This window comes from Colletotrichum truncatum, assembly GCF_014235925.2.
Source record: "Colletotrichum truncatum strain CMES1059 chromosome Unknown Contig_0008, whole genome shotgun sequence".
In the NCBI taxonomy this organism is placed as follows: domain Eukaryota; kingdom Fungi; phylum Ascomycota; class Sordariomycetes; order Glomerellales; family Glomerellaceae; genus Colletotrichum; species Colletotrichum truncatum.
In genome coordinates this window covers 527320-541712 of record NW_027222405.1, presented here as the reverse complement: position 1 = coordinate 541712, position 14393 = coordinate 527320, and the positions used below count along the sequence as shown (strand labels likewise).

Sequence of the window (14393 nt, the reverse complement as noted above, 5' to 3'; positions counted from 1 at the left end):
AGAAGAAACTCAGGTTATCCTCAAAAAAGACAATGGCGACCTCGTACCCGCCGCGAAACTCTTAATGATCGGCGACCGTGTCAAGACCAGCACGACTAGAAGAATAACACACGACCAGATCAGGGAGATACACAGCGCACCCGCTCACGGTCACCAAGGAGTTACGAAAACCTGGAAACGAATTAGACAACACCACGACAAGCGAGTAACAAGAAAAGACGTCGCTGACGCAATCAAGGATTGCGAAGTCTGCGCAAAAAGTAAGCCCAGCAGACACAAACCATATGGAGAATTACAACCATTGCCAGCACCACCAGCACCCTGGCACTCAATCTCTCTAGACTTTATCGTCAAACTACCAAAATCGAGAGAACCACTCACTAAAGTACAGTACGACAGTATACTAGTAGTTGTGGATAGATTCACGAAGTACGCGTATTTCATACCATACTTGGAATCAAGCACGGCAGAAGACTTAGCATACACCTTTCTCAGGATCATTGTCAGCCAACACGGCCTGCCCCAGGAAATAGTATCAGACAGAGGATCAGTCTTTACGTCCAAGTTCTGGAGATCCCTGATCTCGCAGCTCGGAGCAAAGCACAGCCTCAGCACTGCCTTCCACCCGCAGTCCGACGGACAAACGGAAAGAATCAACCAGATCCTGGAAACGTACCTAAGGAGTTATGTAAACTACGACCAGGACAACTGGGTCAAGTTGTTACCAACCGCACAGTTCGCATACAACAGTTCAATAGGAGAAAGCACGCGAGAATCACCTTTCTTCCTCAACTATGGATTCAACCCTACCGCTTATGGAGAACCCCGAACCGGCTCTGCCGCGATAAAAGCAGTAGCAGACATCAAGAAACTTAAGGAAATCCAACAAAAACTACCCCAAGAACTCGAATTCGTACGGCAAAGAATGAAGAAACACGCCGACCGACATAGGGTAAGAGGCCCACCCCTAAAAGAGGGAGGTAGCGCCTACCTCATACGGCGAAACATCAAAACGAAACGACCTAGCGACAAACTCGACTTCAAAAAACTAGGACCTTTCGAAATCACGAAGAAAATTTCCGAAGTCAACTACGAGTTGAAACTACCGGAAACAATGAAATGTCACCCAGTCTTTCACGTCTCATTATTAGAACCAGCACCGGACGGTACACACACCGAAGACTACATCATTGTGGAAACAGATGACACCGAATACGAAGTAGAACGCATTCTAGACCACCGGAGGAATGACGAAACAACAGAATACTTCATTAAGTGGAAAAACTATGGACACGAAGACGATTCGTGGGAACCAGCTAAGAACCTGGAACACGCTCAGGAAGAACTCCAACAATACTGGCACCAGAGGACGTCTCTAGACCCCAGTCGTCCAAACCGACGCCAGACCAATCCACAACGCCAATAGCACCCAGGGAATGAAGTGCACCCACAGTTTCCGAGCTAGCACTCTGCAAACCACGAACCTCGGAACGATACTCATTCTCAACCTCCTCCACACGCCGCAAACCAGATCGAATGAGATCAGTCGCCTCACGATTGATGTCCTTGCGACGCCTTCGTAAACGACGAATCTTCGCCATAAGAGCTAACTGCTCTTCTTCAGCTTTCTCAAGCTCATCATCAATTTTTATTTTCTATTGCCGAACCCGAATGAGGGAAGCCGCGGAAGGACCGTGAATGTCGCAAGAATGCTTATCGGCAACGCAACGCGAACAACGAGAAGAATTAACTTCGGAAACGACGCAGTCGACACCGGCAGCCGCGCAACCGGAACAAGGGACAGGCATGATAAACCCGAACAAATCGACAAGCTAGCTAAGTTCCTTATAAGCCACAGGGTTCTTTGATTTGGATTTTTAAACGCGACCTGACATGATGTCAGCATTATGAATAAACAAGGAAGCACGATTGACGACTCCCCAACCTGGGAAGCCACGACCTACTTATGTTGGCCTTGAGGACAAGACCATCGAGGGGAGACCTGATGTTACGACCCGTCAGATGCACTTAACAGACCCACTGGGTCGGGCGGCTACGACAGGACATATGTACGTAGGATCACGGGAACAAGGGTAAACCTCTCGGCAAGGAAGAACTACGTTACAAGTCACGTGACAATCGACCAATCAGGACAGAGTCGACAGAGTCGACGAGCGACTCTGTAGACTCCTGTAAAGGACTAATCAGAAGAGAGTCGATAGAGTCGACGAGCGACTCTATAGACTCTCTAAGACATTGGGAAACGGGACTTGTATATAGACCAGGACTTGAGCATCTGCTTAAGCCTTCTAGATAGTTCTTCAGCAATCAACTTGTGATTCATCCTCGAATGACTTTCAGCTTACCTCTCAGTATTGTGAATACTAAGAACCTCGTTACCATAGTGTAAGACTGATCACCTTACCCTAACCCTACGATCTACCAGAACGACCTCTACGAACCAGTGTTAGTCTCTTACTACACCTTCTGTTAGCAGAACCCTACTGTCAGATAGCTGGCCGTAACAAGTACGGCAGTCCGCAGGGCGCACTAGGTCAAAATTCAAACATTGCCTAATTAGGATGTATAAACGAGATAAGCATATACTACCCGTATAGATAGTTAAGCTTCTTATCTTTACTATGTAATTATTATAAATTTAAGCAAATTCTATATTTCGTATACGTATATATATAGAGTTTTACGGGACTGTATAAAAGTATATTCTTAATTCTTAATAATAATATTTACTATATTTTATACGAATATGTTTTTAAGGTGCCTTAAGCAGGCTAACCTAGACTATTTCTTAGTAAAACTGCTATGGAAGTAGAAGACGTATGTATTTTGTTTAATCGATTTATCCTAAGTATAAGAACTAGACGAAATCGACCTTATAAATACTAACGATTTCGAAACTCTAACAGCTACGATTTTATTACGTATACGACTTTCTAATATTATAACTAACCCGATCGAACAAGCACTTTATATACTAGATATATAGCTAGATAATAGTCTCCTTACTACTTTTATTAAAGGCTTAGAGGAGCGTATAGCTAGTATCTAGTAAACCTAGAAGAAACTAGTTCTAAACCTAACTATAGATATTATTATTTACTTATAGCTTATATCTTTCTATATTATAGATATAGATAAAATCTCTATTTGTTGGAATAACGATAATCACATGACCGTACGACAAGGCTGTCACAGGCAAAGGGGTGTATAGGTGGCATGACTAGCACCTGTAACACCTAAATGTCTGAGGAAGGGATCATGGTTTATTACCTGTCATGCACGACTCGTGTCTAGGTATGGACAGAGATATATCTGTTCGTACGGAAGGCAACATCTAGTTAGGAAAGGTAATCACGGAAAATAGAATCTTTGGTTCACCCTACATTTATGACAGTACGATCGTACAGAGAGCCCATTCAACACTATTCGAATATATACTTAGGTTTAGTCTATTAAAAAGTTTATTAAGAAGTTATAGTTCTTATTAACTTCTAAGTTTACTTTATATATAGATATAATAAGTAAGGTCTTAGTAAAGTTTACGTTTAAGAAGTAATTCCTTAACCGAAACTAGAAGGTAATGCTTATTATTTTAAAAAATCTTATAGATATATATAAGTTTCGTAAGGTAGCGTACGAAGCTAAAAACCTTTTTACCTTTCTTTATAAAGCCTTAATTACTTTTAATAAAGATGTTTATACTATCGTACTTATTTCCGAAAGTTAAGTAGATCTGCTTATTACTAAACTATAAGTATTAAAGAAGTTACGACTAAAATAATATACGCTTAATATAGTAATAACTAGTATAATACTTTTACTTACTATTAATATATTTACGAAAGCGCTTATGCTTAAATTTTTAACTTAAATTTAAACTTAAACCGAACGAAAGCCTTCTTTTAAAGTATAAGAAGTAATAAAGTAGGAGAGAGAAGGAATAAAGTTATATAAGCGTATATACTTATAAGTTAAGTAGCAAGGCTATATAGATATTATTTAGGAGGATATAACTTTTAAAGGAGGTAGCTAGGAAGATAAGGAAGAAGACGAAATAGTAGTATAATAAGAGGAAATAATCGTTTAAGTATACTTTATATATTTAAGTTTTATTTATTTCTAAACTATTATTACTTCTTAATAGTAATATATAAAGTTTATCTATACTAATCCTGTAGCTACGGAACTATTTTTTTACTTATTTAATACCTTTATTTTGTTTTAATAGTAAGTAAAGTTTTAGTTAAATCCTAGCCTTAATATATTCTTTAAGACGTTGCCGTAGGAAGTTATATGCTTTAATACGTAGATATTATATACTATAAAAGTTTATAACTAGTAGAAAGGTTTATATAGGCTTTATAATACCTTTATAAACTTAAAAGACTTCGTACGGAAGGAATTAATCTAAATTAAGTTTTTTACTTTTAAGTAAGTTTTAAAGTTTTTAAATCTTTATATAATTAATTAGCTAAGTGTTACGACCCGTAAACAAGGATAACAGCTGAAAGACCCACTTGGACGTCGGGCGGCTGTAACAGGACATTTGTACTGCAGAATCACAGGAACAACAGGGATTCACTCGGAAACGGAAGAACTATGGTGCAAGTCACGTGACGATAAGATAAGAGATTAGATCCGTACGCCAAGAATACGGAGTCCGTCCTTGGCACATACGGGATCCGTATAAACGAGGAACAGACCCCGTCAGGATCAGGAACGGTAAAACAAACAAAGGGTACTGTTCGGACTTGTATATAGTATGACCTAAGCTCGACTCATAGTCAGACTTCCATAGCTCTTCAGCAATCAACTTTGTATTCATCCTCAGGATACTTTCAGCTTACCTTCACTGCGAATACTTGTTAAGCCTAAGATTGATCACCTTAGCCTCTGACTACCGATCTACGACACAGCCTACGACCTACGAACCAGACTTACGACACGACAATACTGTTTACTAGCGTCAATCCCTAACTTCTGTTAGCAGACCCTACTGTCGGATAGCTGACCGTAATACTTTGATTGCTCCTGTTCAGTAAGTTGACTATTAATACCTACTAAACAGTATAGAATGTCTTCCCGCGCCTCTGTCAAGTCTCCTACCCCCGGATCCTCATCCACCTCTGGAGGAAAAGCTCCTCAGAGCCTGGCCCAGGAAGTCGAGGACCAGAAAATGAAGGACGACTCAGACAGCGAGGACGACACCGAAGAACTCAAACGACAGCTCGACAAAACCACCAAGGACTTCAAGGAGATGCGCGACATGTTCAACCAAAACGCCACTGCTCTCAAGGAACTTCAGGAGCAAGCGCGCAAGACTCAGGAACTTGAGAAGGAAGTCAACACCCTTCGAGCTGCCGCCAACGTGATTTCCGCCCCGGTCGAAGGACGCGAACGCCTCAAGCTCAACACCCCCTCTACCTTCGACGGGACCCCAGGACAACTTAAAGGACACTTAGTTCAGGTACGGACCTACCAAGCCTTCCATATCAACACTTTCCAGAACGACACCGAACGCGTGGTGCACGCGGCCACTTTCCTACAAGGAAGAGCCCTCGCCTGGTTCGAGCCCCTGCAACAAGAATGGCTCGACAACCCGGTCGAAAAATATAGCGAAGAGGTGAAAAGCATCTTCTTCAGCTTCGCAGGCTATGTTAAAGCCCTGGAATCCCTCTTCCTCGACCCCGATAAGCGAAGGCAGGCCGAGCGAGACCTATCACACCTGCGACAAACTAAGTCAGCCACGCTCTACGCCGCCGAGTTCAGACGATTAGCTGCAAGACTCCACATAACCGACGAAAGCAAGGTCTTCGCCTTCTACCAAGGACTCAAAGATAACGTTAAGGACGAAATAGCCAAGTTAGAGACACCCCCTAGTTTCCTCGCCTACGTCGAACATGCTATCAAGATCGACAACCGCCTCTACGAACGACGAAAGGAACGAGGAGAGAAAAGACAAAACCCGAACTCAGGACGCAAGTACCAATGGCAGCCTCAGCACAAGTTCAACAACCAGCGGAACGACAACAGACCCCGCAACAACTGGAACAACACCCGACAAAGCACTTCCTATGGACAACACAGCGGACCCATGGACCTCAGTGCCGCTACCAAGAGCAACGACAAGAAACCTTAGAACCCCAAGTGCTACAATTGCGAAAAAATAGGACACATCGCCAGAGACTGCAGACAACCCAAGAAGCCCAACTGGAAGCCAGTACCCGAGCGAACCAAGCAAGCTAGTATAGCAACTAAGACACCCCACGCATCCCTATCGTAGACAGGATGCTACGACGACAAATGCCCTGTACACCTCAGCGACAAAGAAATGACAGGACACTAGCCCACCAGCAAAACCCTTGCAATGGCCTCCCGGGCCAACAGCAAGATGATCAGAAAAACCACCGAACAACTTAACGGGAGGCTACGAGTATAACAACTTAAACCCGCAGGCTCGTCAGCCCTACGCATCACCTCAAGGCAAGCTACCTACGACAATCCCATGGGTTACGATAAAGAAACCCGACAAAGGATCAGAGACTCCGAAGCACAAGTTCAACGCGAAATAAATCGAATCAGGGAATTCGAGAACGAAGAAGATTCGGATAAGGAACCTGAATATCAGCACGACCCCCTGACTAAACAACAAATCCTCAGTCTCACCAGCAACTAGACGTTCGGAGAAGGAGAAGATTCACCCTACGACTCGGACGAACCTCGTGACGTTGCCCGCCAACGTGCTCAGACGGAGATCGCCTATAGGCTCACCCCCAGTATAGACGACACCAGCTCTGAAGAGGAACCCGAGAAGGACAACACCCCCGAACGCATTACACACAAGCAAGTAAATCAGCACAATAATAAGCAATTCATCGAACTTTATAGCGTGCCAAACATGGGACCCAGGACGCACTACACCCCGCAACTCAGGATCGAAGATCACCCCTACCTCAGAATCACGGACCCAAGCCATCGCTACCTCTTTTAGGCCCAGTGCTTCTTCGACCACTGCGAGACGCACATAGGAGAAAAATACGAACACCACTTCCAACCCAGGAAATACGACAACACCCCCCTACGAAACGTCTACACCGCCCATACTCTCACAGGGTAGGAACTCAGGAAGTTCGACGGCAACATCGCCACGTTCACCCCCAGCCGACAATACCCCATGAGGTACACCCACGACAAAAACATGAAGTGGGAAGAATGTCGAACGGACGAATGCCTCATCCACGCAACCCAAAAGGCAAAAGCCTACAGACTCCTACAAGAAGGATCAAGCCCCCCGAGGCTCCGATTCCAGGAAAATCGCCTCACGAAGGCACGACGAGAAGGGAAGCACATCACCTACCCAAGACAACTAGAGCAGTCAAAAAACTAGACTCGCCTACCGATAAAGGACCGAGACAGGCAACAACGACAAGGTCCATCTGTCTAGCATTCCTAGACCAGAAAGTACACCTGCAACTCGCAGTTACTATCAACGACACGACAACCATCGCGCTCATCGACAGCAGAGCCGAAATGAATTTTGTGTCACCCCAAGCGGTGAACCGACTACGACTACCATGGCAGAAGAAGGAACACACGTACCAGCTCAGCAACATAGAAGGAGAACAAGTCCAGTACGAAGGAGGAACCATCAAAAACGAGACTACGCCCCTCGAGATAAGTTACCTAGATCGAAACGAACAACTCCAATTCGACATTGCCGAACTCGGTGCATACGACATTGTGTTAGGAATACCATGGCTGGAAAAGAACAACCCACGGATAGATTAGAGAACAGGCTAACTCTATTAGGATAACGACGATCTAGTCCCTGAGCAGCCCTGCAGAACCCAGGCCTCAAACAGATCCACCCACCAAAGAACAGCAAAACGATACATCTGCTACCTCAAGGCGAAAGAAGCCGCATCACGACCATTAAAGCAAACGGATCTCGAATAAAAAGACGATCTACTTCTGTCTATCCTAGAAGAATACAGAGTCTACGAAAAACTCTTCGCAGCCGAACTAGAAACCGGACTGCCCGAACACACGAATTTCGATCACGAAATCCCCATTAAGGAGGGGAAGGAACCCAAGTTCAACAAAATTTACAGACTCAACCCAACAGAAATAGAAGCCCTCGACAAATACCTTAACGAAAACCTCGAGAAAGGCTATATCAGAGAATCAACATCACCAGCAGGAAGCCCAATTCTATTCGTACTAAAAAAGAACGGAAAACTACGACTTTGTGTCGACTACCGAATGCTCAACGAAATGACGATTAAAAATCGGTACCCGCTACTATTAATCGAAGAACTACAACGACTCCTCTACGGAGCCAACTACTTCACGGCACTAGACCTCAAGGGTGCCTACAACCTTATTAGAATGAAGCAAGGAGAAGAATAGAAGACCGCCTTCAGAACACGCAGAGGATATTTCGAGTACCTCGTCATGCCTTTCGGTCTCACCAATGCCCCAGCCACTTTCCAGAACATGATCAACCAAGTTCTCAGGAAATACGTAGACATCTTCGTAGTCGTCTACCTTGACGACATCCTCATCTTCTTACTAACGATGGAACAATACAAGGAGCACGTACACCTCGTACTTCAAGCCCTCTAAGACGCTAAACTCCTGGTTAAACCCGAGAAAAGCACATTTCACACCCAAGAAGTAGAATACCTCGGATTCACTATTACTCCCGGACACATCAGCATGTCCAAAAAGAAAGTTCAAGCCGTTAAAGAATAGCCGACACCGACGAACCTCAAGGAAGTCCAAGGATTCCTCGGATTCGTCAATTTTTACCGAAAGTTTATCAGACTCTACGGAAAAATCAACGCACCCCTTACGGACCTTAGCAAGAAAGACCAACTATTCGAGTGGAAAGAAAAATAGGAAACCGCCTTTCAAATAATCAAGGACCGCATTACTAGCAAACCAGTCCTGATGATTCCTAACCTACTAGAATAATTCGAAGTGGAAACAGACGCCTTAGATTTCGCGCTAGGAGCACAATTATCTCAACGAGACTCAGAAGGACGCCTGTACCCCTGTGGCTTCTTCTTATGCAAGCTCCGCGGATCAGAACTTAACTACCAGATCTACGACAAAGAACTCATGGCAATCATCGAAGCATTTAAGGAATGGCGACCCTAACTCTCAGGAACCATCTACCAAGTACTTGTGTATACGGACCATAAGAACCTAGCCCACTTCACTACTTCGAAGGAACTTAATAAACGACAAATTAGATAGTCAGAATTCCTCTCAGAATTCAATTTCCGAATCATCTATCGGAAAGGATCAGAGAACGGCAGGGCCGACGCCCTCAGCCGACGACCGGACTACAATGTCCCGGTACCAAACAAGACCTAGGTGATTCTTAAACACAACGAGAATGGAGACCTCGTGCCCGCTATAAAACTCTTGATGATAGCTAGACGATCTAGTGCTAGCTCGACTAGCGGACTGGACGATGAAGCAATCATGGAGTTCCACGCTCGGCCAGCACACGGTCACCAAGGAATCACAAAAACCTAGAAACGACTATGACAACAATATGGAGAAAAGGTCACTAGAGAACGTGTCGCAATAGCAATTAAGGATTGCGAGGTTTGCCTTAAAAGCAAACCAGCCCGACACTAACCTTATAGATTGTTACAACCTTTGCCTGTGCTGCAAACCGCCTGGCACTCTATATTACTCGACTTTATTATCAAACTACCGAAGTCTCGAGAACCCCTTACGGGAGTCTACTTTGACAGCGTTCTCGTTATCGTCGACAGACTCACGAAGTACGCCTACTTTATCCCGTACAAGGAAGCAAGCAACGCCGAAGAATTCGCCTATACATTCCTCAAGTACATCATCGCTAATCACGGAACACCTAAGGAAATTGTATCAGACAGAGACAAGATCTTTACTTCCAAATTTTAGAAATCAATTACATCGCAACTCGGCATCAAGCAAGCAATGTCCACCGCATTTCACCCGCAGACCGACGGACAAACAGAAAGAGTCAACCAGATCCTCGAAACCTACCTCCGCGCCTATATCAATTACAACCAGGATAATTAGGTAGTACTCCTACCAATAGCCCAATTTGCCTACAACAGCGCAATCGGAGAAAGCACTAAGGAATCCCCCTTCTACCTCAACTACGGATTTAAACCAACCGCCTATGGAAAACCCCAAGCTGGCCCAGCAGCACTCAAGGCTGTCGCCACAGTTAAACAAATCAAGGATATCCAAGACAACGCATGCAAAGAACTCGAATTCGTGCGACAACGAATGACGAAATTCAGCAACAAACGAAGGATTGAGGGACTAACCTTGAAAGAGGGAGATAGCGCCTACCTCATACGGCGAAACATCAAAACAAAACGACCGAACGACAAACTAGACTTCAAAAAACTCGGACCTTTCAAGATCCTCCGAAAAGTTTCACTAGTCAATTACGAACTCGACCTACCCGACACGATAAAGTGTTTTCCAACATTCTATATTTCGCTACTCGAACCAGCACTACAAGGATCATAGACAAACGACCTTATTATTGTGGAAGACAACGAACCAGAGTACGAAGTCGAACGAATCATCGACTACCTTGAAGAACCAGAAGGATACTAATACCTTATCAAGTAGAAAGGATATGGTTACGAAGACAACACATGGGAACCAGCCAAGAACATCACCAATGCGAAGGACGAACTCGCGACCTACTGGCAACAACACCAAGAACGAGAAACGACGCCAGCAGCGCCAGCAACAACAGCCCCAACAGACACCACCGGTTACCAGCGCATCAGGCGACCTTACAAGCATGTGCGACTACCAACGGAAGCAGACAGACTACGACAAGGAAAACCATTTATTCGCCTAGGAACACCAGAAAGCAACTAAGAACTACTAGAAGACACCAACTGCGAATCCCCCAACAAAGGGCCAAGATCCGCAAACTCCTCGCCAATGCCAAAACTCGCCTAATCCGGATTGTTCTCCACACCCTGAAACTAAAGATCACCAACCACACCACTCTCATAAGCATCCAATATAGGAAGAACGTCGTCCTCCTCTAACTCCTGCATCCCTCGAGAAAACGTCTCTACATGCCGCTCCTTTACTTTCTTCCGAATCGCGCGGATCCGCGACAATCGACCAGCCGCTTCAGCCACCTCGGCTTGAACCCGCGCCAACTTTTCATGAAGATCCAGCAGTGCATCACTAGCCTGCTCCTCCTTCTCTTCCCACTCCTGACGCTGATCGCTTAGCCTTTTCACTACGACCAATCAGCACGCACACGGGCACACGAACGCCACGAAGACTCACGACTAGACGCCACCACGAGACCATCACAAGGACGCTTCAGGTTTCTACAACCCTGACAAGTTTTTGCGCCCTCCGCCATCCGACATGTACGCTTTGCACGGAAGCAGTAAGTACACGGCATAACGTCGTCAGAACCAAAGCGATAAAAAACGTCTTCACAAGCAGAACGAAGTGCCGACTTGGATTGTTTCGATTTTTGAACGCGACCTGACATGGTGTCAGCATCATAGGTAAATCGGGAAGCACGATTGACGGATCCCCAACCTGGGACCAACGACCTACTTATGTTGGGTCTTGAGGACAAGACCTTTAGAGAGGGGACCTGATGTTACGACCCGTAAACAAGGATAACAGCTGAAAGACCCACTTGGACGTCGGGCGGCTGTAACATTGATTGATTGATTGATTCCTACACGGTTATGAAGCCGCTCTTATGCTAGCAGCTATGCCCGGAAAGCGGGGTTTGGCAGACAGCCGAAGCATCGACGATAAACCGCGACGCCCCACTTCGCCCTGTTGTTAGATCAGGACCAGCTGTCCCCAAGCTCCTACTATGCTATCTATTCTTGTGTGTTTATGCCCTCTGTTGAAGATTGTTGTCCTCCTGCCTGCTCTCTCGCTTGGTGTTGCCTTCTAGAATCCTTCTTTCGCGTCCTCCTACTTCGGTTCTGTTGGTGCTAGGCACCATGTCTGGTTCTGTATACCTATAGTCTCCCCCCAGCCCTCAGCTTCGTCTCTTTATCTTGTCCGCATCCTCTCAGACTCGCATGTGCTATATCTCAGTTGAATCTGTAAATCTTTTTGTTGCCTCATGCTGGGTTCCTATGTGGCTCTATGTTTCCATCTTTCGACCACCACCTCCATCCACCGCCTAGAGTCGGACTCAATCCGCAAAACACAATGCTCCAACCGCTTCGATTCGTCCGATTACTAAGTATGAGAGCTCGTACACAGATTCCGCAGACATTGTCATACGTTGAAGGGGCGACAATCCTTCTTCGCGGAGGGGGCGACAGGGGACCAATCTGTCTGCAAACTGTAGTATTTTGTAGCATCGATCGTAGCATGCCTGGTGTCTGGTGCTTTCTCTATGCAGGAGGTGATACCGTTCTGTCGGGCTTGTCGTCGTTGTTGTCGCGGGACGTTGCAAACTTTGTCGGGGGTGATAGGCGACCCATAACCTATCGGTGGCTATGGTGTTGATGTTTGTTTGGGCTTGGTCGTTATGCTCACGTGATAGCCCGTGACTCAACCGCGGTGGTGTCGATGGTGTTGTCTATTGACGTGTCATACTTTGTGGCTTGCTCTCGAATTTTTCGTGGTCAGAGCCCGCCCGCGGCCACGAGCAGGCTCTTTGGGAGCAGAATCAATGCCGAGGATGACATTATGCCCAAAGTGACCTCTGAGAGCGCGAGCGGGCGTGGTTTGATCAATTTGATGCTGTTTTCAAAAATTTCGTTCTCGCTGTTGTTGATGTTTTGGGGCGGCTGTAACAGGACATTTGTACTGCAGAATCACAGGAACAACAGGGATTCACTCGGAAACGGAAGAACTATAGTGCAAGTCACGTGACGATAAGATAAGAGATTAGATCCGTACGCCAAGAATACGGAGTCTGTCCTTGGTATATACGGGATCCGTATGAACGAGGAACGGACCCCGTCAGGATCAGGAACGGTAAAACAAACAAAGGGTACTATTCGGACTTGTATATAGTATGACCTGAGCTCGACTCATAGTCAGACTTCCATAGCTCTTCAGCAATCAACTTTGTATTCATCCTCAAGATACTTTCAGCTTACCTTCACTGCGAATACTTGTTGAGCCTAAGATTGATCACCTTAGCCTCTGACTACCGATCTACGACATAGCCTACGACCTACGAACCAGACTTACGACACGACAATACTGTTTACTAGCGTCAATCCCCAACTTCTGTTAGCAGACCCTACTGTCGGATAGCTGACCGTAACACTAAGCAAAGTCTTATACGGTTTAATAATCTAGATAATAATAAAGTTTCTATAGTTAACTAGAAATAATATATAGGCGACTTTTTTATAAGCAAATACGATAGTTATTCTAAAGTTAAATAAAAGAGGTAAAGTCTTTACGGATAAGTAGTATAAAGATAAATAATAAGGTAATACGGTTAGAAAGCGATTAGTTATAAAATAAACCTAATACTTATAATCGATAGAAATATACTTAATACTATTAGTAAATAAATAGATATAAAGGTAAATAATACGTACTTTCTAAGTTATAGACTATGCTTAACAAAGTTAGTTCTACTAGCTTTTAATCTTAACATTATAGATACTTTTACTAAAGATCTAATAGTTACGGAACTAAATAAGAACGTCTTAGCTTAGTTATAAAGGGGCTTTCTTTATATAGTTTTATAATAGATATTAATAACTACTAGTAGTTAAGATAGTTTCTATACTACGGTCTAAACGAATAGTTTATAGCATAATACCTTGTAATAGAAGTATAGATAGATATTAAGCTAATATAGAATAAGCTATATATATAGAAAACTGTTAGAAGTATAAGTATATTATACTTCTATTTTACTTATTTATCCTATTTAGTCTTATCTAAGACTTAGTAGGACTTACAAAAGTAACTAGCTAAGAATGGCTGCTTGCTAGTTTAAACATATGACATTCAGATCCCTATGGAATACTCTCTTTAACCTTATCTAAAAGTCTATTTAGTTAAAGAAGATTCTAGTCTGATTTATAAGCTGCTTTATAAGCTAGTTGACGTATATACTTACGTATACTAAACCTAGCTTATAGCTTCCTATATTAGCTATTATAGGCGACGTTATACTACTATATAACTAGCCTAATTCTCTCCCTTAGCTAGCTATTAGTTCCTCAACCAACTCAGCTTCAATATAAGCCTATACATTCTTTACTATTAAAGCCCTACTTCATAAGTACAAGTTCCCTTACTCTAATACCCTGTTATAAGGATATCGTACTATCTACGAGATTCCTACCTACCGTTCCAACAAAAACCTAACG

General features: G+C 44.1%; 5 protein-coding genes across 5 annotated transcripts; 3 read left to right on the top strand and 2 right to left on the bottom strand.

Annotated features, from left to right (window-relative positions):
• Nucleotides 1-1316: 1316 nt before the first annotated feature.
• Nucleotides 1317-1601, bottom strand: CTRU02_211630 (uncharacterized protein; the record flags this gene model as incomplete). The annotated part of the gene is made up of 1 exon (XM_036732851.1): nucleotides 1317-1601. The coding sequence occupies one exon, from the start codon at nucleotides 1599-1601 to the stop codon at nucleotides 1317-1319; it is 285 nt and encodes a 94-aa protein (XP_036575374.1).
• Nucleotides 1602-5095: 3494 nt separating this feature from the next.
• On the top strand, nucleotides 5096-6160 carry CTRU02_211629 (reverse transcriptase domain protein; the record flags this gene model as incomplete). The annotated part of the gene is made up of 1 exon (XM_036732850.1): nucleotides 5096-6160. The coding sequence occupies one exon, from the start codon at nucleotides 5096-5098 to the stop codon at nucleotides 6158-6160; it is 1065 nt and encodes a 354-aa protein (XP_036575373.1).
• Nucleotides 6161-10723: 4563 nt separating this feature from the next.
• Nucleotides 10724-10909, top strand: CTRU02_211628 (uncharacterized protein; the record flags this gene model as incomplete). The annotated part of the gene is made up of 1 exon (XM_036732848.2): nucleotides 10724-10909. One exon carries the CDS (start codon nucleotides 10724-10726, stop codon nucleotides 10907-10909), a length of 186 nt encoding a protein of 61 aa, XP_036575372.2.
• A 130-nt stretch (nucleotides 10910-11039) lies between these two features.
• Nucleotides 11040-11569, bottom strand: CTRU02_211627 (uncharacterized protein; the record flags this gene model as incomplete). The annotated part of the gene is made up of 2 exons (XM_036732849.1): nucleotides 11040-11305; nucleotides 11356-11569. 2 exons carry the CDS (start codon nucleotides 11567-11569, stop codon nucleotides 11040-11042), a joined length of 480 nt encoding a protein of 159 aa, XP_036575371.1.
• A 620-nt stretch (nucleotides 11570-12189) lies between these two features.
• On the top strand, nucleotides 12190-12558 carry CTRU02_211626 (uncharacterized protein; the record flags this gene model as incomplete). Its single annotated transcript, XM_036732847.2, has 1 exon — nucleotides 12190-12558. One exon carries the CDS (start codon nucleotides 12190-12192, stop codon nucleotides 12556-12558), a length of 369 nt encoding a protein of 122 aa, XP_036575370.2.
• Between the last annotated feature and the right edge of the window lie 1835 nt (nucleotides 12559-14393).